Source organism: Podarcis gaigeae, assembly GCF_964106915.1.
Source record: "Podarcis gaigeae genome assembly, chromosome: 2".
Classification (NCBI taxonomy): domain Eukaryota; kingdom Metazoa; phylum Chordata; class Lepidosauria; order Squamata; family Lacertidae; genus Podarcis; species Podarcis gaigeae.
The window spans coordinates 2335896-2358504 of NC_139679.1; the positions used below are offsets into that span (position 1 = coordinate 2335896).

Genomic DNA, 22609 nt, shown 5'->3' on the forward strand with positions numbered 1-22609 from the left:
ATAACAGTGAGGAAAGATGGGAACTTGGCACATTGTCAGTCACTGCTTCATATTGGATGAAGGGAGCCAACCTAACCCAGAGTCCAGCTGTGCTATGGCTCAGCTTGCCGAGGGAGTCAATGCCACTGGTGCTTTGAGATTGTTCTTCCCACTCCACTGTAGCAGACACACCCGTAAGCAATGCACACCTTGCTGATGGTCGCTACTTAGAAATCTTGCAGCCCCAGAGTGTATGGAGAAGACAAGCGAAGAAGAGGGTTAGAAATTAATTCCCACTGAAAGAATGCAAGAGATTTTTGCTCATTTCAGTCAAGGAAGGAGAGGGAATGTGTCCAACACACCAGAGTCCTTTGGCATCCCTGGAAACAGGGCTGACCTAAGACATTTTGACACCCGTGGTGTACCCCCAAATGGTATCCCCTCCTGCTAGGGAAGAAGGGGTGAGGGAAGAGCTACATCAGGAACCAGGAGTGGGGGAATTAAGATCCACATCAGGATCTGCTGCCCTTGTGGATCTTGCCACTTTGAGGCCATCACCTCATCTTGCTGGCCCTGCCTGAAGTTAAAGGCTGGGGGAAAGGACAAGAAGGTTAATCAAGTACCTATCAGGCAACCCTCCCACACACAAAAATTGATAAGTGCTTTTGATTTCTCATTAAAGAAAGGGGCATTTGAGAGGATCCTGGCTTAGTGAAGCCTTCTCTAACCTGGTGCATCCCTGATGTTGTTGTACTACAATGCCCATCATCCCTGACTGCTAACTATGCTGGCTGGGGCTGCTGGAAATTGGAGTCAAACAACTTTCAGAGGGCACCAGACACCAAGAAAGGGCTGACTTTGTGCTAGATCTGATGCCTTCATTGCTGGCAATCCAGGGTTCAATTTCCATAACTTTCACTTGAAAAAACAAAAAAAAAAATCCTTCCAGTAGCACCTTAAAGACCAACTAAGTCAGTTCTTGGTATGAGCTTTCGTGTGCATGCACACTTCTTCAGAAGGTGCTACTGGAAGGAATTTTTTTTGTTTTGACTATGGCAGACCAACACGGCTACCTATCTGTAACTTTCACTTGAAAAGGATGTCAGCCAGCAGAGCTGGGAACAACCTCAGTCTGGGGTCCCAGAAAGTCACTGCCAGTCAGAGCAGAAAATGGTGAGTCACAGTTGTCTATTCCCTGGTAACTTCAAAGTATTAAATGAGTGCAGTGTGTATTTTATGAGTCACAGGAAACCTTGTTAGGCCAGTTCTTAAATTATTAAATTACTGCACTGGTTGCATATCCATTTCTGGGCATAAGTAAATATGCTTTAATGGCTTGGGATCCGGATACTTTCAGGATCACTTTCTCCCACACAAACCTGCCCAAATTTACAATCAACACCATAATTACTCCTCCTCCTCTGAGTCCTCCACCTTTCCAAAATAGAGTGGGTGTTATTGGAAGGGGCTTGCTGGGCAGGTGCAGAGCTCAGGAGATCCCAGAGGGCAGCCCCTGCCATGCCCTCTCTATGGGTGAGAGGAGACCAGCAGTGCCACCTATTTGCTGAGATGCTGTTGTAGAGGTGGCAGGGGCTGGGGCTACTGAGGGGGCAGCAGATCTGGCCTCCAAGGAGCACACCACAACCATTGCTGCCATTGCGGCAGTGGCAGCAGCAGTGGGCAATGCATTCCTTGGAGGCTGGATCTGCTGCCTCTGTGGATCTTGCTGCCTGAGGTGATCTGCTCACCTTGCCTAATGAGTGGGATGGCCTTGGCCTTGGCCTATCCAAGAGCAAACTTTGGGCTGCCTCTTTCTCATGAATCCTGATGCTTCCCACTGAAATCTCCTTGCTTTGCGCATTGAAATCTGCCATAATAGCCCTATCCTGGTCTGGCAGTCAAGGCATTGTGATTTTTGTTTCTTTCCTGGTTCCGGTTTAACTGCAAGTGAAGTCGTTGCAGTTTGGATCTGGTTCAGGCCAATAAATGTCTAGTAACCAGGTTCAGCACCTGTGAAGAGGCAGAAGCAAGGGTTGTATATATGTGTATTTAAAGCATATATCATAAAGACACCACAGTCATTCCAAAGGAATCAGAACTCTGGATAAGTACCTGAATCTCACACTGCCCTGAAATTGAGGTGGCATGCAACAATATGAAATGTAAATGCTTTTTATAGAGGGAAAAGGCTGGCCTGGAATTGTGGGAACATATGAGATGCAACTGAGATCTTTCTCAAGGTCAGCCCCTGGCTGCTGTTTCTCTGCCCCATTACTCTTGGTTGGCCTCCGCTTCTAGCTGCCTGAGTCCCTTGTATGTGCACTGGGGTAAGCAAGCTGCCTGAGTTCACACACCCCCCTTATGGGGATCAGGTAGATGCTTCTCCTGACTCCCCTTGGGCTCAGCACACTGGAAGTGGCAGCCACAGCCTCTCTCTCTCTCTCTCTCTCTCTCTCTCTCTCTCTCTCTCTCTCCCCTCTCTCTCCCACTCCCACTCCCTCTCTCTCTCCTCCCTCTCCCACTCCCTCTCTCCCTCCATACACACGGCACTGGCAGAAGGCACTCAGCTGTGCTGGATACATGTGCCGCCAGAGAGACTGGATGTGCTGGAGAGTGCTGGGGAGACTTGCTGCTGTTGCCACTGCCTGGGGGATGCCAAGCTGCACTTTACAAGGGATTAGGCAACAGTGAAGAGGCCAAGGGAGGAGCTGGCACTAGTGGAGGAGGAAAATGCTGTTAATAACACTCCAGCTGGAGCCATAACCCAACAGGGAAAGCTGTAGGCAGAGGGGGCTTTAGGGGATTCCTTCTGTCTGTATCTGATTCTATTGATGTTGCCAATGTCCAAGATTTGGGAAAAGTTAACTTTCACCTGTGAACACTGAGCATCCCAGATGATGGATGCTTCTGGAAATGGATGGCCATCTCTCTCTTCCCCCTCCCCCTGGCCCCATTTTGCAGGTGTGCAATTGCAAATGTTGAGAGATCTTTGAGGAACAGGTACAGCACAGCTGTAGAACATGCATTTTACCAGCAGAAGGTCCCAGGTTGAATCCCTGGTATCACAGACTGCCCCACCCCTGTGGCCTAGAAAGAAGTGTTCTTAAATCACATGAGCCTTTTAGTTGAAACAAAATTCACCACTTTTATTTGGACAGAAGAGCCAATTCTGTTTTCTTTACAAAAGGATAAAATATATATACTTTAGTACAAAAAGACCCCCATGAAATAAACCCAACCATCATCACCCTCCTTGTCCTAGAAGCTGTTTATTAACAAGTTCCTTCAGAATACAATGGTTTTCTTGAAATTCTAATCTCTGCAGATAATTCCTCTACAGAAATGGAGGGCTCCTACTTGGTCATAGGTTCTCTAGCTAGAGGCTAGACAATGATGGAACAGGGTGTGGTCAGCCAACAGGAGCCACCCGCACCCCCCAAAAATACACCCCCTCAAACCCAGAAATTTGCTTTAAAATATAAAAATCCCCCCGGATGGGTATGTAGTCCCCCCAAAAGAGGACATGTCCAGGATTTCCTGGATGTATGGCAACTCTAACTCTGGCTTAACTTGAAAGGAAAACTAAACTGAATTGCATAGCCTTGGCAATTGTTATTGCTTATCTTTGGCTGCACCTGCAGCCAATAGTGACAATCCCCACAGAAGTCACCTCTCAAAGAGAACACAAACAGCATATACAGTATATAATTACTTGGTGAAACTGTGGGCTGGAGGCCCCCCTCCCCTGAAAAAAAAGTGGGGAGAGGAATAAGTTAAATAAATAAGAGCTAATAAATATCCATGGAGCAAAGGCACCATGAAATGAAGAGTGATCGAGAGATGTCTCCCAACATACACATTTATCCCCACAATTCTACACCTCCAACTAAAAATACTTTAAAGTCAATTCAATGAAGCAAGCAAGCAAACAAACAAACAAACAAACCATAGGTCATTTAGCATGTTTCACATTTCATGTGAAATGAAAAAGGAAATAACTTAGAAGAATCCGGGTTAATAATAAATAATAGGGACACTTTAGACATGGCTTTTACTTGGGTGGCTGCCTTCTAGAGCAGGGGGTCACAAAGGAGCACAGTGGGTATCCTGTCCCTTTTGATGAGGCTGTGGGTTCCTTTTAATCTTCTTCAGCTGATCACAGGGCTCCAAGCAGAGATGCTAATATTATCTTCACATTTTATAGGAGGCAAATTTCAGTGACAACTTTTAGTGTTGGAAACCCTGGAGTTCCAAGGTAACTACCTAGAACAGTGTTCACATAGGATGCTCACAGACAGCAGTACTTACCGCAGTTGAGTTATATATAACTTTGGTAACACACAAATAAAAATGAATACCAGTATTCATATTGCTTAATAACCACTAGTAACAGGAAAGAAAAATCAGAGTGATGCTAATAAAATTGAAAAAAATACCTTGGCCATGCCACACTCCATATGTTGTTGGACAGTAATGGCCACCATGCCATCTGGCATTGATGGGAATGGGAGTCCAACAACACCTGGAAAGCACCCAGGCGGGGAAGGTTGGCCAAAGCAGAGTGCTTTGATTGGGTAGTCAGGGTTCCCCATACACTCTCCTGACTGGTCCTTCTTGAGCTCTGTCTTCCGACAAGAAGTTAGACGCCTGTTTTTCTTCTAACTTTGGACTTATCCAAACACATTTCCTCCACTCTTTCTGGGTACAGGACTGCGCTTTAAAGTCCAGAGCTTTCCTTGCAAAAACCTGCTCTTTAGCATTTGACCAGAGCATAGGTCAGTTTGGGTTTTCCACAGATTGCTGTTTGCTCCAATTGTGCTTCCAAGAGTAGGTTTTCACAGGGAAAGCTCAGGAGCAAAAAAATTGGGTGCTTGGACACAGAGTTTTAAAGCATAGACTATGCTGGAAAGAGAGGAAGAAAGGGAAGTGTGGATCACACACATGCTCAAGCAAGATTCCACCTGAGTCCCAAGACAGGCTCCACCTCATCTGTGACCTTTGCCTGGCTGGCATCCAGGAGTTTAAATTACATTAAATTAAAGTTCTGCAGTCACTGATCACGGCACATGCAATTTCATTGGAGAAGTGTTGCATTTAAATGGCTGGACTAAAATGAATAATAATAATGTCAACAGCAATGTGACATCAGCATTCTGAATAATACAGAGAGGCAGCCCTGCAAATTGGATTGGGCCCTGGAACCTGAATTGTCCATGTATCGTGCATTAGCTGGGATATATACCAAAATACACCATTGTTTGTTTGCTAGCTGGAGAGAAGAGGTCCTGGAGGCATGTATATCAAGTCCTCACAACCAGCTTTTAGACTTTTGAGTGTTCAGCTAAAGATGGCAGTCAGTGGTAATGGGCTTCATTTGCTTTTGTGAAGTCCAGCAGTTTTTTATATCCCCACATTCTTATGCATGTTTATGCCTTGGTTATTGTAAGAAGAAAGGGTGGTAGAAGATCCAAGAACTGAGCCCTTTGTAGGGCACAAGCAAATGAGCCGTTGTTTTTTTAAAAAATGGTGGTGGGGTGTGAGTCTCTTGCTTGACTGGAAAGATTGAAGATCCACCCATTGAGGTTTAGTTCAGTATTGTGAAAGAATGAATGACTACATTGTATCTTGCAATGGAAGTGATGCAGCTGGTCTGGACTGGAGAAGGCTAGCCTTCCATTTATTGCTGCTATACTGAAGTCATGAATTAGCAATGCCACATTGCACACACAGGCTAGGCAATGGAGGAGCTGGAGATAAATCAGTGTGATATTCATATTGAAAGTGAGACATTGCGTTTTAGGAGCATCCTTGCTATAAGGTGCACTGGTGATTGTGAGCTCCTATATGTGAATCCTCTTAGTGTATGAGAAGATGCTGGCTCATATGTGGCTACTGCTGGAAGGAGCTACTGCCTTGTACATTTTCAGGTGTGTTGTTAGTCTTTCTTTCTCCCTACAGTTTCACCAAAGCCCCTTGGGAAGAAGCCTGAAGCCTGAAGTCTGTATCATTTGCTTGATTCTCCTAGACACTATTTGGGATTTCAGATGGTTGAACATATGGGATTAAGATTTATGATTCAGGGGAGTGAGGATGCTTCCCAAAACTGGAAAGTGTGGTTGCAGAGTCAAAATCAGAAACAGGGGCCTGTGACCTACAATCTGTTGTTGGACTCCAATCCTAGTCAGCCCCAGCTAGCATGGTCAATAGCATAGGAAGATAGGAGCTATAGGCCAAGCACATTTGGTCTAAAGCGATCATGACAGTCTGTAGCCGGGTTTGCCCCATACGTGTGTTTTCATGGTGCTAAGCATAATCCAGACTAAAGCTGTTGGGTTGGAAGAAGGATCTCTTAACTTTATTTCCCCATTAACAAAACCCTGTCGTTCCTAGTGGACACGAAGCAGCAAGTGTTCTTCCTGTCCATCATGGTTTCACACTGGTTGTTTTTTTCACAGGGAGCCGGCAGAATGTCTCTGGTGTCTCCTTCCTGGGTATTGCTCTTTTCTGACTTCTGGGGAACTACAGACTGTCAAGAGAAATGGGAGTCTATTAATTCAGTGAACTTTGCCACTTTCTTTAGGGCTGGCATTGATTTTGTCTTACTACAAAAATCAAGGCCAAAATGGAGGTGCCTTCGGAAGTGAAACATCTGAAAGGCTGATCTAGGTGAGTCTAGAGAATTGTGATAAGTTTAATAAGCATAAAGCAGTGGGGGGAAAGGAATAGGTGTATCACACACCTCTGTTAGAGCTGGTGGTAAGTTTTGCACCAGGGCAGGGGCAACGGTCATAGATTTATATTTCCCTCCTCATAGGAATTTTATTGGGGAGCCATTAATCAAAAAGTGTTGCTGCACTTGTCTTTATTTCATTGTATTACCCACCCCCATCACCCTAAGGTCCCATGTAGATACTACTCTATCCCCTGCTGCAGTCTATTATTTAGAGCAAGCATGGGGAGCCTGTGCCCCTCTAATATCACTGGACTAAAACTCCTATCATCCTTGACCACTGGCCATGCTGTCTGAGGCTGAAGGAAACTGAACTCTAGCATCTGGATGGCCCTGGGTTCCCCATCCTTGATTCAGAGAGGTGAAAGGAAGGGGAAGAGAAAGGTCAGGAAGACAGATGCACTATAATAATAATACTTTGCCTTCCCATTTCTCAGGCTTTTGCATAAGCCCTATACCACACTTTTTATACCAGCTTTGTGCCTGATTTCATGGCAGTGTGTTCTGCAGATTTGTGTGGAAGCACTGAACACTCAGTTTAGGGCAAAATGGCAAATCTAAATGAGAAGAAAGAGAAGACACAACAGTTTCTTTGCCTGTGGTGTGACTCTGACTCTAGTTTGCTTGGCAGAAATAACATTGGCTTAATCGGTCAGCTGCCTGCCTCTCCCCATTGCATTGAGTGGGCTTTCCAACTTTTATTTTATGTACTCATATTAATTTATATATTAACAATCCACCTTTTTTTAAAAAAAGAAACTTTTTAACTGCATTTGCAAGGCTGCTTTGGGAACTGAATATGGTGGTGTAATGGTGATGTCATGGGTGATAGTTAATCAGCACCACCCACTGCCAGCTTCTGCTGCAAACATGCAGAGCCGTTTTCATTCCAGTGTTTGACCCTGGAAAGGGGGGGGGATGTTTGTAGTGGATGCAATGAGGGTACTCCAAATCAGCTCCACTGTTAACTGTAAATGTTGTGTCTGCATCCTAAATGCAAAAACCACGAAGAAACTTGGAGCTGCACTTTAGGAATGGGGACCTGTCTGAAAGCCCATAAACCAACACAACTAAAATATATTTGTGCTCAGAGGAATGCGGTGTGACTGCCCATGAAACTAGTCTGATCATAGTAGAGCAAGTAAACTCCTTTTCACAGTATTAATTCTACTGATGCCACACCATCTCTACAAAGGATCGTATTCCTTTAATCCATGAGGGGATTCATCTTCTTGGGTTATTCACTGAATATTGCATTGAGCTGGGCCCCAACCACATGATGAGGATAGGAGTCATAGCTCATATCTATGGGGATATCATACCTGGGCACTGAGGTTGAGAAATGAGAGCTGTGCCCATGAGTGCTGCTCAAGCTAACAGATGGGTAGTGGGTCATGAAGCTGTATGATTTTTCCAGGTCTGGAGAACCATCTTGCTTTAGGGAGAAATTTCCACTGATGCTCAGGGGAGGTGTCAAGGGGCCCTCATATGCCGGAGATGTGCAGTCTTGGTGGTGGTTGCCAAAGGACGGATCCACAAGGCTTTTGAATGTGGGAGGCTTTAGGTGTACAAGGTGGGCCTCCATGTTTCCGTACGGTGGACTGGGCAGTCCAGGAGACTGGTAAGAAAAACTGTGGCTGGGCATAGCTGAGTCAGAGACAGGACTTTTCTCCTCATGTTTCTCCAAGAACAGGGTTTGAGGTCCCAGCTGCAGGCAGCCAGCCACCAAGTTGCTGGTTGGTTGGGACAAACCTTTACAGAGCATCTCGACAAAACCTTTCCCTTCTGGAGTCTGCCCACTTTCCAGGACCTCTGACAAAGCCCATATATAGTTCCTGGCAAGTCTGAGTGTCTCAATTTTGGACAACTTCTGTGTCTTGGAGTAGCAGGGCATCACCTGCCTAAGGTTATCCAGAGCATCATTGAGCCCATGCATCCGTGTTCGCTCCCGGGCATTAGCCTTCACCCGGCGGGCCCTGAACCTCTCCATTCTTGCCTTGGTCATCTTCTTCTTCTTTGGGCCCCTTCTTTTTGGCTTCCCACCATCTTCCTCCTCCTCCTCCTCCTCCTCAATACTGTCATGCTCTTCATTAAGTCCAGCAAGTATCCCATAGGAGGCTTGCCTGCTATCTTCTTCCTTCATCTCATCTTGGGAGCTTAGGGCTTCATCTATCCATGGTTGAGATGATATGAGCTCGGCCATTTCTTTGGACTTGCTGTAGAGTTTGGTCATCCCTTGACCCTGGAAAAAACAGCAACCACAAATCCAAATGAATTCAGGAATGAGCAGGTCCACAAGATGATTTTATCATTTTATATAAAGAGGTATGACCCAGGAAATTATGTTCTACCATTCTGTTCTAGCCTGTGGTGCTTGTATGCAATGTCCGTCATACACAGTGCAGAACCATTGAAATTAGTGGACAGAAGTAACTTAGGTCAATTAATTTTAATGGGTATACTCTGAATAAAAATTTGATGGAGACAACCTTGTCTATTTAGCATATTGTGCAGCTTAACCCTGACCTTTCTCTAATCTTCCTATAGCTTTTTATCTGGAAGCAGGGGTTGGGAACCTGTGGCCCTCCAGATGTTATTGGACTCTCATCAGTATGCTCTCAGTGTGGCCTACAGTCAGGACTGGTGGCAGTTGTAGTCTCATAACATATGGAGGGCCACAGGCTCACCATCCCTGACATAAACATAGACCTGCACAGCTTGCAAATGCACAAAACCAAAAGAAGCCCACTAGCCTGATGGGTGCTTGATACATCACCCCCTCGTGTTTTTTAACTTTTGGGTAGGAAGCAAAAGCAGAAGGTTTACAAGCCCTGGTGGGGAGACTGTACTGGCTGGTCATTGGCTGCACTGGTCTGAAACAGATGATCAGAATATTTCCTTTAGGGGTGAGAGAAGATTAGATCCACAATTATACCTTGTAACCTTGCAAGCAAATGAAAAAATGCCATAGGCCACATAACAGATTTGTATGGAAAAGCTAATTGGAGTTGTCACCAAATTTTACCAAAAATAAAATCAGATGCTAATTGGGGTGAGGGGCATCTTCATTCACAGAAACATCTGTAAGAACTTGGAGAGGAAGTTAAAATATATTAAATAATAAAATAGGAATCTCTCTGAGTTTTCATAATCTCAACACTCTGCTACTCTGAGCATAGTGAGAAGGTGGGATAAAAATCTATACCTAAAGGTCCTGATTCAACTAAAGTTAATAATCATTCCTTAAATAGAAGATGCAGTCATACCTTGGGTTACAGATGCTTCTGCTTGCGTTTTTTCGGGTTACGGACCGCAGAAACCCAGAAGTACCGGAACGGGTTACTTCCGGGTTTCGGCGGTCACGCATGCGCAGAAGCACTAAATTGCACTTTGCACATGCACAGAAGAGCCGAATCCCAACCCGCAAGTGCGCAGACGTGCCACTGTGGGTTGTGAATGCTGTGGGTTGTGAACGTGCATCCTGCACAGATCATGTTCGCAACCCGAGCGTCCACTGTACATAGAATCCAACAGAACAAATTAGTTGAGATTTAATTTAAACCCAATTGTTTTTAATGGAACTTATTAAGTTTGGTTGGACATTTTTAGTGATGGATTCTTAGCTTCATAATTTATTTATCAGATGTCTGTCCTATCGTCTATCTATCCATCTCTGTTGTTTGAATTTTGAGGCAGAATTTCACATTTCAAATACAGGGACCTACAACAAAATGTTGTGGTGCAGATTGATCCTACTCAGGGTAGGAGTCAGCCTCTGGTGAATAATGAATGCTACGACAACACTACAGAGAAAGAACAGGAAAAAACAACAGCCTGGGTTTCATGATAATCAACTGCTTGTCAGCTTGACGTACTCATTTAATAAAGCTTAATGTGTAAGCAGCTTTGTTGAAAATGTGCCATCCAACTAATCGGTCAACTGGCCGTCGCCTCATCCAGTGTAGCAAATCCTACTTTTAATATGCCTGATGGGACTTGTATAATGGATTAAAGTGTTAATTGTTGTGCAAATGGGTAGTGTGTCCCATAGGCTCCAAGCAGACCCTAATTACGTTTTAGTAAGTAATTAGAATGTAGCAAACCTAGCCTTACCCTGGAACACATGTGGGCCAGATACTTGCATGCACCTGATCTGTGACAATGGGAGGTCCTGTTCCTAGGGGTGCAGTGCAGTGTTGTGGGGCAAACATTGAACTAGCCATGGGGAGATGCAGGTGCAAACCCCCACCCAGCCACAAGGCTTACTGGGTAAATATGGACCAGTCACTGTCTCTTGACAAGAGAGAACAACTTGGGATCCAGCGAGTGAATGCAGCTCCTTTGATGGCTCTCAGGAACTTCAATGAATGTCACCCTTTTTGCTGCCTACACAGAACTGAAAAACAAGCAAGGAGGCTAAGAAACCCTTAGTAAGTCACCGTACATGGCTAGTGTACTCTCTCTGGTTTGGTGGGTCACACAAGGTGTGCAAATCTGCAGGCTGCTGTTGAGCATGGTGGTGGTTGACCTGTTGGGTATAAGTGAGACTGCTCAGGCTTTGGCTGCAAGCTAAACCCTGGGCTGGGTTGTGGTGGGGGCTTAACAGAGCAGGAGGGTCAGCATCACATCTACAGCCCTGCTGCTCATACTGTCCAGGGTAAAAGGCACCAGAGGGAGGGGCAGGCAAATTGCTGTGCTGACCTGAAGCTGGTGCAGTGACTGGGCCTGGGCTGGGCCCGCTGCTGTCACACCCGGGTGAGGGAAATGTCCTTCAGATATGCCTTGAACTGACACACACTACTCTGTCTGAGCTTAAGGACAACTTCTGTTTCCTTCTGCCATTGCCATATAGCTTTGTGAAATGATCTAGAAATGACGAAAGTTTAAATCTCAATGATCATTGGATGAGCTGAAAGTGTAGGCTCCCACTCTCTCACAAAAACTGTCATTGGCAGGCCGGTGAGTGGGGGGTCCTCTAGCACTTTTTTCAGAATTACATGTGAAAGGGCTACAAAAGTGTTTAGTTGTTAGAATGATCCCTGGTTGGCTAGAATTTCTTATATATAGCTGTCATTGCCCTCATTCAAAATGGCTCCCTTTCCATTGTGACACCACTAGCAAAATAATATAGGTAATGCTGTGTAGTGACATCATCACATCCAGTTATGTGATCCAGGATTGACTGAGATTCCTTGAGAAGAAAGGAAATAGGAGGGAAATGGTACTGGAAGCAACAGCACAAGGGATACTAGTGATTGTGACAAACAGCTGTGAACAGGCACAACAAATTGTAGGACTAAAATACAACTTTAAAGGTAAAAAACAAATGACTAGATCTTTCAGCTCAGCTCTAAAATATCCACCATTTTAACTGAGAACAGAGCAAGACACAATGACCAGGTTGGTTGCAACTCATGACAAAAATATATTTCTAAATATATTTGGCAAGTGGGAAAATCAAGAATAAAATATAAAATATTTATGGATGCAAAAGAAAGAGGAGATTTTCCCCTGCCAGATATGAGACCATAGTATGAGGCATCCTGTCTTTGTTGGTTGAAGGAATGGATGACGTTAGAGAATTCACATATTCTAGACTTAGAAGATCACGACAATATTTTTGGTTGGCACACTTATTTATGGTATGAAAAGGTGAAAGTTCATAAAAGATTTACAAATCATATAATTAGGAAAAAATTGTAGAGTATAGGATAAATCCAAGAATTTATTAAAAAACACCACTTTGGTTCTCATCATTGAAAGCTATAGTGGTAAAGAAAAAGAATATGATAGAAGGGTAGAGAACTTACAGAAATTTATTAAAACAAGAGGGAAGAGAGTATAAATTAAAAGAATTTAAGGAACTATAAGGAAAGTTACCAGCATGGATACACTATCATCATTTGAATGAAGAATTTAAGAAAGATAGGATACGAGGGTTTTGGGAACAAATATCACAGTTGGAGAGAGACCTGATGGAATGGAATGTAAAAGTGCTGTCTAAAATATTATTGGAATGGGAGACAAAGGATGAGCAAGTAAAATCCTCAATGATACATTGGGAATAGATATTGGGCATAATATAGACATGGAAGCATGGGAATGATTGTGGAATATGGATATAAAATTTACAGCATGTTATGGTCTAAGAGAAAAATATATGAAAATGATATATCAATGGTATCTAACACAGTACACTGGCAAAAAATGTATAAATCTAAATCAAATAAGTGTTGGAAATGTAAAGAGAAAGAAAGTACTTTTTATCATCTGTGATGGTCTTGTAGTAAGGTTAAAGCTTACTGGAAAATGATATATAATGAAATGAAAGGGATGTTTAAAAGAATGTTTGTAAAAAAAACCCAGAAGCTTTCCTTTTGGGAATTATAGGGACAGAACTACCTAAACTGTATAGAAACTTATTTATGTATGCAACTACAGCGGCAAGAATGTTGCTCACCCAAAAATGGAAAGAAGCAGAAGTCCTAGCAAAGGAAGAATGGATACAAAAACTTATGCAGTAGGCAGAAATGGCGAAACTTACCAGAGGAGTAAGAAACCAAGATAAACTTTTTATAAAAGAATGGAAATAGTTTATTGAATATTTATAGATAAGAACATTGGCAGGCTTATTGTAATAACATGCAGTTTTACAGGAGTATATATTTAAAGTAGATGAATAAATGAGCAAATTAAGTTAATTTGGATATGCAGAAGATATTAAAGTAAATTTTAGGAACTGCAGAAAGAGGGGGAAGGATGTCAAGTTTTGAAATGTTAAAATGATTGTAAAATTAGTGAAATTATAAATCTGAAAAGTATCATTTTTAATGATGATGATGATGATGACACAATGACCAGGATTCAAATAGCCATGCTACATTAGCCCAGTAGGATGCTTGACTACTTGCAATGAACAGCAAAACTCTGTGATGTATCACAAAGTGGTTATCAAAGTCCCCTCAATTTCAGAAGTGATTTACTGCATAGCACGAGAGGATGCTTTTTGACAAACATAAACTCAAATCCTCCTTGATGATGTGATTCTTTGGATTCAGCCAAATGGGTCACAATTTATGCGCATACAGATTTAAGAATAGCATTAAGAGAAATAGAAAGAAACTCTGCTAACTTAACATCTGCTAACCTGAATCTGCTTGGAATAAAAATGTGTATTCTCTTAGTCTCTCTCCCGCACATACAATTCCCATTTATAAATTTTATTTTATAAAGTTTAGGGCTTATGAAAGTGCAAAATAATTTTATTTGACAGGGTAAAACTTTATGCTGTTGCTTCAAAATTCAACACAATTAAATAAGTATTTCTATTTTTTAATAACCTTCTTTACTGAATTTAAAAAACCAAATTTGAACAAGCAACAAATGTATTAGGTTTCTTTTAAGATTAAAACCCACTGCAAATTCTTGCTAAATTTCAAATGTGAACCAAATGTCATCCCATTTATATAGAAAATATAGTTATGCAATTGGTTATTCATGTGCATTTTATTATTATTATTATTACTATTATTATTATTATGGAAACAACCCAATAATTAGGATCTGCTTTCAGATAGGGACTGTACTAGATAATATTCAAGGCACTTCCTGATTTCTCAATAACATGTACCTAAAAGTTTGTGTCTGGAATTCTGGGCCATTCTGCACATTATGGTGACATTTATCACATGCTTTGCCGATAAAATATTGTTGATTAGAGCTTGGTCTTCCACCCCTACCCTGCTGCCCCACTAGGATTAGACCCTGCAAGAAATATATTGATGGAGCAAATCTGTCCAGGTGAAAGAACCCTTACGAGCAAAGCACTCCCCTACCCCTGGTATGATTCCTCTCTCTCTCTTCCCAAAGCAATGGGATGGAAGGGTTGGCACATCTGGTTAATATTCCTCGGCAAGCTGTCTCTCAATGCACTTGGGGAAGTCTCGGGTAAAGCGGAGCCAGAAGGGGCACAGCCAAGGGGCACAGAAAAAAAGATAATGTTTCCGCATTTGAAATAGCCATGGGGCCACCAGATATCTGGTTCCGGCTGCATACACACCATACATTGGAAGCCCCCCTCCCCCAAGAATCCTGGGTACTGTAGTTTGTTAAGGGTGCAGGAAATTGTGGCTCTAGGGGAGTAAAATACAGTTCCCAGGATTCTTTGAGGTTAAAAATCTGCTTTAAATGTATGGTGTGTATACATCCATATTCTACATTAGTTTTTCTTTTTAGGACCTTCCACACACATACACACACTTATATGTATCATTGTTCCACACATTTCATTTATTCTTATCGGCTTCCAAATAAATGGGGCATGTTTGGTTTACTAAACAGAGCAAGGGACCACACAGAGTGGCTGGGGCAACCCAGCCAGATGGGCAGGATATAATAATAATAATAATAATAATAATAATAATAATAATAATTAATAATAATACAGTTGCCAAAAATATACAGGAAGAGGAAAGACAAATGTCAAAGATGTAAAATGACTTGTCCTCCTAAGGCAAACCATTGGTCCATCTATCCCAGTATTACTGACTGATAGCTGCTGTCCAAAGTTTTAGCAAGTGGTACTGGGACCTGAAGCTAGGACTTTCAATGTGCAAAGCCTGATTTCTGTTGCAGAGGTATAGCTATTCTCCAGTCCTTAGAAGCAAAAGCAATGGATTCATGAATTTGCAATAAATTTAAGCAGGATGGGAGGGGCTCTTTAGAGGGATGGAATGGAATAACAAGCTGCTCATGGAACAAACAAGATGCTTTACCTCTCAAAGGGAGATTGCAAATATATATGTCAGCGCAATTGCAATGCATGGAGCTGTACATTAATCAGTGTTAGTCTTATAATTTGCCTAACACTTATTGTGGGTTACATTATGTTTTCACACATGTCTTCAAAACAAGCTTTCAAAGGAAAGCATCAGAATTTGTAGTTTTAGGGATGACCATAACAGCAGCTTCCCCAAAGTCCCCCAGTAAAGGTCATGAGTTGGGATATGAATCTAAATTCCCACAGAATGAATTCCAGAGCTTTCTAATGGGTCACTAGCTCTGGCTTAGATAAACAGTCCTAAACTCATCCGCTTCCCATGGATGAATTAATCTCAAATTCCAAATTATCAAGTCTATGTGGAGAACTATTAATACAAATCAGAACCACCTGTTCTACACTTGTATCACATACATAAAAAGTCACACCTTTTGTCCAGGAATGATACATTTTCTTCTGTTCTCATAGATTCTCATTCAGATTTAATTGCACATTCTTTCCACTCACCCACAAGCACTGAAAAACATGCAGAAACTCACTCATCTATCGTTGTTAATCACCTTGACTGTGCATTGACTGTGCATTAATGCCTAAGCAGACAACCAAAATACACAGTGTGAGCATTCTCTCACCTCCAGGTAGTTTGACTATCTGTACTACCTTACCACATATTAGATGTAGGTGCATGGTTAGAATCTGTGGTTCAAACAGCCACCAGTTCCCACCCCTAAATGGGGTGAACTGAACTGAAAATGTGCCGAGGGAGGTAAATAATATGTACAAAGTGATTTTAATTATGTAGCTTGTAGACTGGAAGACAGCTCGAGCATAATCTTGGGGTAATGCTCAAACTGATTAATTACGCTTTCCTGAACTCTTAACCCTATTTCGTACCAATAATTAACATGAATAAAGACTTTAATCACACCTGGCCTACACAAACTTACTTTTGCACGTGGAATTGAGGGTTCTAGATGGGAACAAATTTGTGAGTTCAGATTCAGACCTGTAGGCCGTAACTTAAGGAAAAGAACATACAATTTCAGTTTTTCACCACCCTTTTAGTCAGAAGGAAATGCCTTTTAAAAAAACAAAAAAGCAGTCTTTGGCAAATGACTCCCAGCCCCTCTTACCGTGCTAAAGGGTAGCCTTTTGACCACCTCCCGCTTGCTCCTTGCTGACAACAGAAGCCAACAAAAGTTTCTTGAGTGTTCAGTGTTCCTCGAACATTCTTCCACAGCGGTAGGACCTTTCAGCACCAGAGGCCGGGGACAGCTCCCTCACCTCCGCTATAGGAAAAGAGCCTCTGTCTTTAGTCCCGGGTTGCCTTCGAGCCTTTCCCGGTCTCTCTTTTCTCCCACCCACTGGCGCAGGCTGGCGCTAGAAAACACAAAATAACAGGCTCTCCTCTGGGTCACGGCTGTCGACCCTATGCCTCTCTGTTCGCTGGGTTTTCAGCGCGGTCTCGGCACTTAGAAGAGGTTCAGGAACTTTCCTCTGCTGCTTCCTCTTCCAGAACCACAAGTTCTCCGGGCAGCTCCTCCTCTTGCTTCTGGAGAACTCCTCGGGATCCCGACACTTTTGAAAAGCTTTCTGGTGTTGGCGATTTCCGCTTGACTGGAACCTCCGGGAGCTCCTCCCACTTGGGGTAGAGAAAAGAGAGTGCAAAGCAGCAAGGACGCCTGCACTGGACGTCTGCAAGGAAAGTTTTCTAGTCTGCTTCCTTTCCCTCCCTTTAGTTTCTGGAACCCCAGCCAGCCCAGCGCTGAATTTCTGAAATAAGAGGTTTAGCATCCCACCTCCCAAAAAGCTACAGAGCTGGACATCAAAGCACCTGCCTTCCCATCTCTGCCATCTCAGATGCAGGGCAGAAGTAGCTGTGGCTTCTTGGGGCATGTGTGCGCATGAAGAGAAAACCTGCACATGTTCCGAGGCCGTTATGTAGATATATTGTGGAGTTAAAGCTTTCTTTCACACCCTCGCTCAGATTAAGCCTTGTTAGCAGAGGAGGAGGAAGGACGATGCTAACACCACTTAAGGCATTTAAAATCCTACTAGGTGGGAAATGATGTTTAGTTTCTAAAATGAGAGGGGATGCCTTGTAAGCCCTGACTGCTGTGGACATTTTATTGCAGCCATTCAGCGCTGAGGACTCTGTACCTGAACACAAGAAGGGCCCTGCTGGATCAGACCAAAGGCACTTCTAGTTTCCCAAAGTGGTTATCCATATGTCTCTGGAAAGTCTTCAAGAAGGACCACTTGTCATTCCCCGCAAGTGGCAACCATGGGCATATTGCCTCTGGCTCTGGAGGTAATATATAGCAGTCATTACTAGGAGACATTGATTGCCTTACTTCCATGCTCATCCATGCTCAAATGTACAAACTTTACCATTATTTCATGCCTAAGAAGGCCAAGCTCAGCTACCAGGGGACAGGCAAAGCCCCAGTGAGCCTTGTCTCAAATTAAGTCCTGCTGTGACAAGGCTAAATGTCATGTTTGGCATGAAACCTATCTTGTCTTATATGCATGCATGCTCACACGTGTTGGTAGTTTCCTAGAGTATGTGATGATAAATGCAAACAGATGACAAAAAACTAAAATTAAATTGATAAAAATACAAAATGTTAAAAATTCCACTCACTTCTGTTCGGAAGAGTGTCTCATGTTCACCCACCTCTATCCAGTTCTAAAATACCTGACACAGTTGAAATATATATTTTAAAAAAATTAAAATGTCCAGTAGCACCTTAGAGACCAACTAAGTTTGATCTTGGTATAAGCTTTTGTGTGTATCTGAAGAAGTGTGCATGCACATGAAAGCTTGTACCAAGAACAAACTTAGTTGGTCTCTAAGGTGCTACTGGACATTTATAAAAAAAATTTATACAGTTCTAAATATTTAGTCTTGCTTACCAATGTTTAACTTTTCAGTGTGTGTGTGCATGAACACACACACAGCAAGAATATACCGTAAGAGAGGTTGGGCAATAGATTTATTCACTGGCTTTAATTGCATAGGGAGATTTACTGCATTTTCATCCTAATTACTGTATCTTAACTTAATTTGTTAAGAGCTTCCTGAAACATCAACTTGAAGACCATTACATGTTTCAGGTGGATGTTCACCATGTCCTGCACCAACACCAGCTATTACGCTTCTCTCTCTCTCTTCCTCACCTCTTGTGAACATGCAGAATAATAGGGATAGAGTTGGCAGGGGTCTTACAGTATAGGTCGTTACCATTGAGGAGTTTCCTCTTTTCAGCTAAAATCAAATACCAGACACTTGTGACATAAACCCATTAATCTCTTCCTGTCCTCTGGGGCAGACCTTTTTTTTGTTATGGCAGAAGCAGGAACACTAGAGATGTGAAGTCCCCCCGCCCCAAGCACTAGAAATATTACCTCTGCCTGGGACTTCCGGGGTGGCCCCTTCAGCAATGGCTGCCTCCATCTGAACTGGAGGGACCAGCTCCGCACGAAACGGGTCGTATCCGCTACGGCGAAGCGGGGACCCTTTCAAAAATCACAGGTGGATGAAGCCTGTGACCATGGGACTCGGCGGGCACCTTTAGTGCCCCCCAACCCGCTAAGGAACCCACCAACGGGCTCCGAAGTGAAGAGGGGGAAGTGGTGCGGTGCTGAGAATCATTGGCTATTTCCGTGGAGCGAAGCCGCATAGCTGTTGCCAGAGAGCACTGCCTTTTTCCTGGAACAATTGGGACTTTAAAACAACAACCCGTGAGTAGTATGGAAATTGGATTCTTTAAATATCTTTAAATTCGGCACTGATCGGGGAAGGTCCAAACAGGAAGTCTGCCTCCCCTTTCTGTAAATATTCTAAAGCAAAGAACCTCCAACTAAGGTCGTGGAGAGCTTTATTTTTTGCAAAAGATTTTAATTCTACTGATTGAGATTACAAGAAAATTTATTTGGAAGCAGGGGAACCTGCGGGAGAAGAACTAAATTTAAAAATTGATGTGCCACCCCCACCCCCCGGACTCGGGAGTGGTCTGTGAGAGCCAGTTGATGAGCAATTGAACAATTTGAGAGCTGTCAAGTTAGCTGTCAAGATTCAAAAAGAGGACTTTGTCTCTGCTGCTTATATTGGTTACCAGCTTATGTTTTAAAAGAAGGAAGGACTGCTACAATTTAACGTATGGAACTTTTGGTTTTGTGCTGAAAGGAGTAAAAAGAAACTTAAATCCCCCTAGAGGGAGTCTTGGGACATTGCATTAAGAACCAGCTGAGAAATTGTTTTTTGACCTTGATATGCTTAAGAATGGCAGTTGGTAAGGAAATCCAGTCTGAACTGAACAGGACTTTCTTTCTCTTGGGAAAGCTGCAAGGTCAAATAGGTGTTTTGACTACAAATGTTACAACTTTGGGCACAAGAGCTAGTACTAGCAATGAACTTGATAAGAACTTGGTACAGGAATTCTACTTAACTGAACAAACAGAGAAAATTGAGAAGGAGAATAATGTTGCCTTTGAAGAGAAAAAAGGGGGGGACTCAACCCTGCAGATGCAAAAGGTGAGCTGCAACTTGAGGCCTGACATGATGGTAACAAGAAGAAACAAATTTCTGAAAATGGAAGCCTGGCCTGAATTGGAAAATGAAAGATGGAGAGACCTCCTTATGTGGAGATCATATGACCCTTGGATTATAAATTTGATTCAGCTGGAAGTTGGAGCTATGGGGACATTTGGAATTCAAAGGAGAATGAAACAAGATGTGGAATACCCTATAGGCCTTATCTTCAAGTACGTAGGCCTGGCTGGAAGAAACGTGGATGCTGCAAGGCGGGAGTCTCCCTGAGATTTGGTCTTGAATATTAAAGACTATCAAAAAGACTGGCAGAGGAGCTATGAGAGAGATTTAAGAGCCTCGGGTTGATGGTCTTATTTTGAGATTTGTTGGGGACTGAAACCGGGAAGGGGGATGGGTGGAATGAAAAATGGGAATTTAAAGTGTACATAATATAAGTTGCTTTTTTGTTTTATTTTTTTGTCTTACTTTTAGGAGAATTGGAAATTCGTTGAAGGGAATTTTCTTTCGACCTTAGGGAAATGTTTTAAGAACAAGTACCGTTATATAGGTTTGGATGAGAGTTAAGTTTGGATAAAGTAAAAAAGTCGTTTTCAAAAATATGGCAAAATTAAGGTTTTTGTTGATAAGATGTTTGAGAAACGAATTGGATAAGGATTTGCTGAACCAACAATTTGAATTGGAATACAAAAAAGGGAGGTATGAGGAGGTCTGGGAAATAAGTTAATGAAAAATAAGTAACGGAAATTTTATGTGTTTTTAATCATTTTTATTTTTGTATGTATATTATTTTTCATTTTTTCTTATTTTTGTATGTATGTTATTTTTTCTTTTTTTCTCTTTGATTTTTATTGTATTACTATTGGAAACTTTAATAAATATTCTTTTAAAAAAAAAAAATATTACCTCTGCCTTCCTCACTAGCATGATCCACACCATTTCAAACCTTTTGTAATAATCCATGAGGACTAGAAACCTTGCAGGTTTTTTAACAGTGGAAGTTGAGGCAATAATTATAAATGACAGAAAATGCTTAGCAACTGCTGAAAAGAAGACCCCACATCTCTTCATCCACCTTTCCCTGTTAACATTTATGTTGCCATTGTGTCATTGATTTCCCTGGCAGACAAATAAGCGCAACAGGTATAAACTACCAAAATAACATGACTTCATATATTTTGCCTTATGAAATAGGGCAGTGAGGAGGAGACGCAGAATTGTCACTCTCAACAGCATCCATGATGGTCGCCATCTTAAGCAGACTTACTTATGAGGACAGGAATGAGGAAACCTTGGCCCTTCAGATGTTCCTGGCTGAGGCTGATGGGAGTTGGAGTCCAGGATCATCTGGAGGACCCCATCCCTGTACTAGGAAGCAAGCCACAATGGGACTTACTTCTGATTAAACAACATGCTCAGAATTGCACTGAAGGGTGAGAATGAAGTCTGTTTTGCCACGGCTGGCTCTCTGCTGAACATCCTTGTGACGGGGCAGCAGAAAGGTGGGATGGGAGCAGCTGACTTGCCATTGCCATTAACTCTCCCTTCTCTGTTATTAGTAGCACCAGCCAGACTCACCAGGCTCCCTGCTGAATGTAATCACTGTACTGGTTTGAGCTCCTAAGAGGGTCTATATGGCATGTGCTTCTCTCTCCCTCTTGCCCTCTTGGAGTCTGGGATTATCAGGACTACTAATTAATTCATTAGCTGATGGGTGGTGTTATGCCCTCTTCATCTCCAGACTGGGATGCTCAGGGAGGGAAGTGTGTGTGTGTGTGTGTGTGTGTGTGTGTGTGTGTGTGTGTAGCAGAGAACAGATTGCGGCCCATCAATCTGCCTGCTTTGCTTGTGCCGCTTCCCCCTCCACCAGCAGATGCTTCCAACAGGTTCAGAGGGTGCCTTTCCTTTGGCAGGAGACAAAAGCAAGAGAGGCAGCAGCCAATGAGAAAATGCTGGCAGTTGGAGGGGTGCATGAATACAAATATTCCTGTTTGTGTGTTTCCCGGATGGTGCATGCAAAGGAGCAAGGATTTGAACTCACAGAATGAGAAGCCCTCATGTCTGCACGAGTGACCCCTGGTGAACCCAGCAGAGAGCGGCCAGCCCATTGTTTCCCCTTCAAAGCAGAGCTTGAGGAGCCCACGTGCCAGGGGGCTAATCCTATTGTCAAGAGGCCCCACATCTGTCAGACTTAATGGGGGGAATCTCCTCTCCCTTAGTCCCTCTCTGGCCAGGAAGCTCGCAGTCAAAGCGCTCTCTTTTCCTGTGGGACCAGGACCCTCCCTGCAGACAGAAAACAGAGTATCAGGGGAAAGTCTATGCTCAGCTATATGCCCTGCAATGCTGATTTCCTGTGTAAAGCATCCTTCCCACAAATGGGATACATTCAAACAGGCAACACAGCCTGCTTTAATACTCCCCATGCAGCTGCAAGGGGGGGGGGTGTTTTCCCATCATAGCCAGCATGATTGGTCCTCTCTCGTGTGAAGGAGCTCTATGTGCATATCTAAGCATGTACATAAAGCCCTAAGTATTTATTACTATTTTTTATTATTACATAGCTTGCTTC

General features: G+C 42.9%; 1 protein-coding gene across 4 annotated transcripts; it reads right to left on the bottom strand.

Annotated features, from left to right (window-relative positions):
• Positions 1-3154: 3154 nt before the first annotated feature.
• Positions 3155-17185, bottom strand: NEUROD4 (neuronal differentiation 4). Of its 4 annotated transcripts, XM_083725551.1 has the most exons (3): positions 16622-17185; positions 16436-16507; positions 3155-8951 (listed from the first exon to the last, which is right to left on the bottom strand). In XM_083725551.1, the coding sequence occupies exon 3, from the start codon at positions 8940-8942 to the stop codon at positions 7947-7949; it is 996 nt and encodes a 331-aa protein (XP_083581677.1). In that variant the 5' UTR covers positions 8943-8951; positions 16436-16507; positions 16622-17185; the 3' UTR covers positions 3155-7946. The 4 variants fall into 4 exon arrangements, with proteins under 4 accessions (XP_083581677.1, XP_083581675.1, XP_083581676.1 ...); XM_083725549.1 differs by lacking the exon at positions 16436-16507; XM_083725550.1 differs by lacking the exons at positions 16436-16507; positions 16622-17185 and adding an exon at positions 11411-11696.
• Between the last annotated feature and the right edge of the window lie 5424 nt (positions 17186-22609).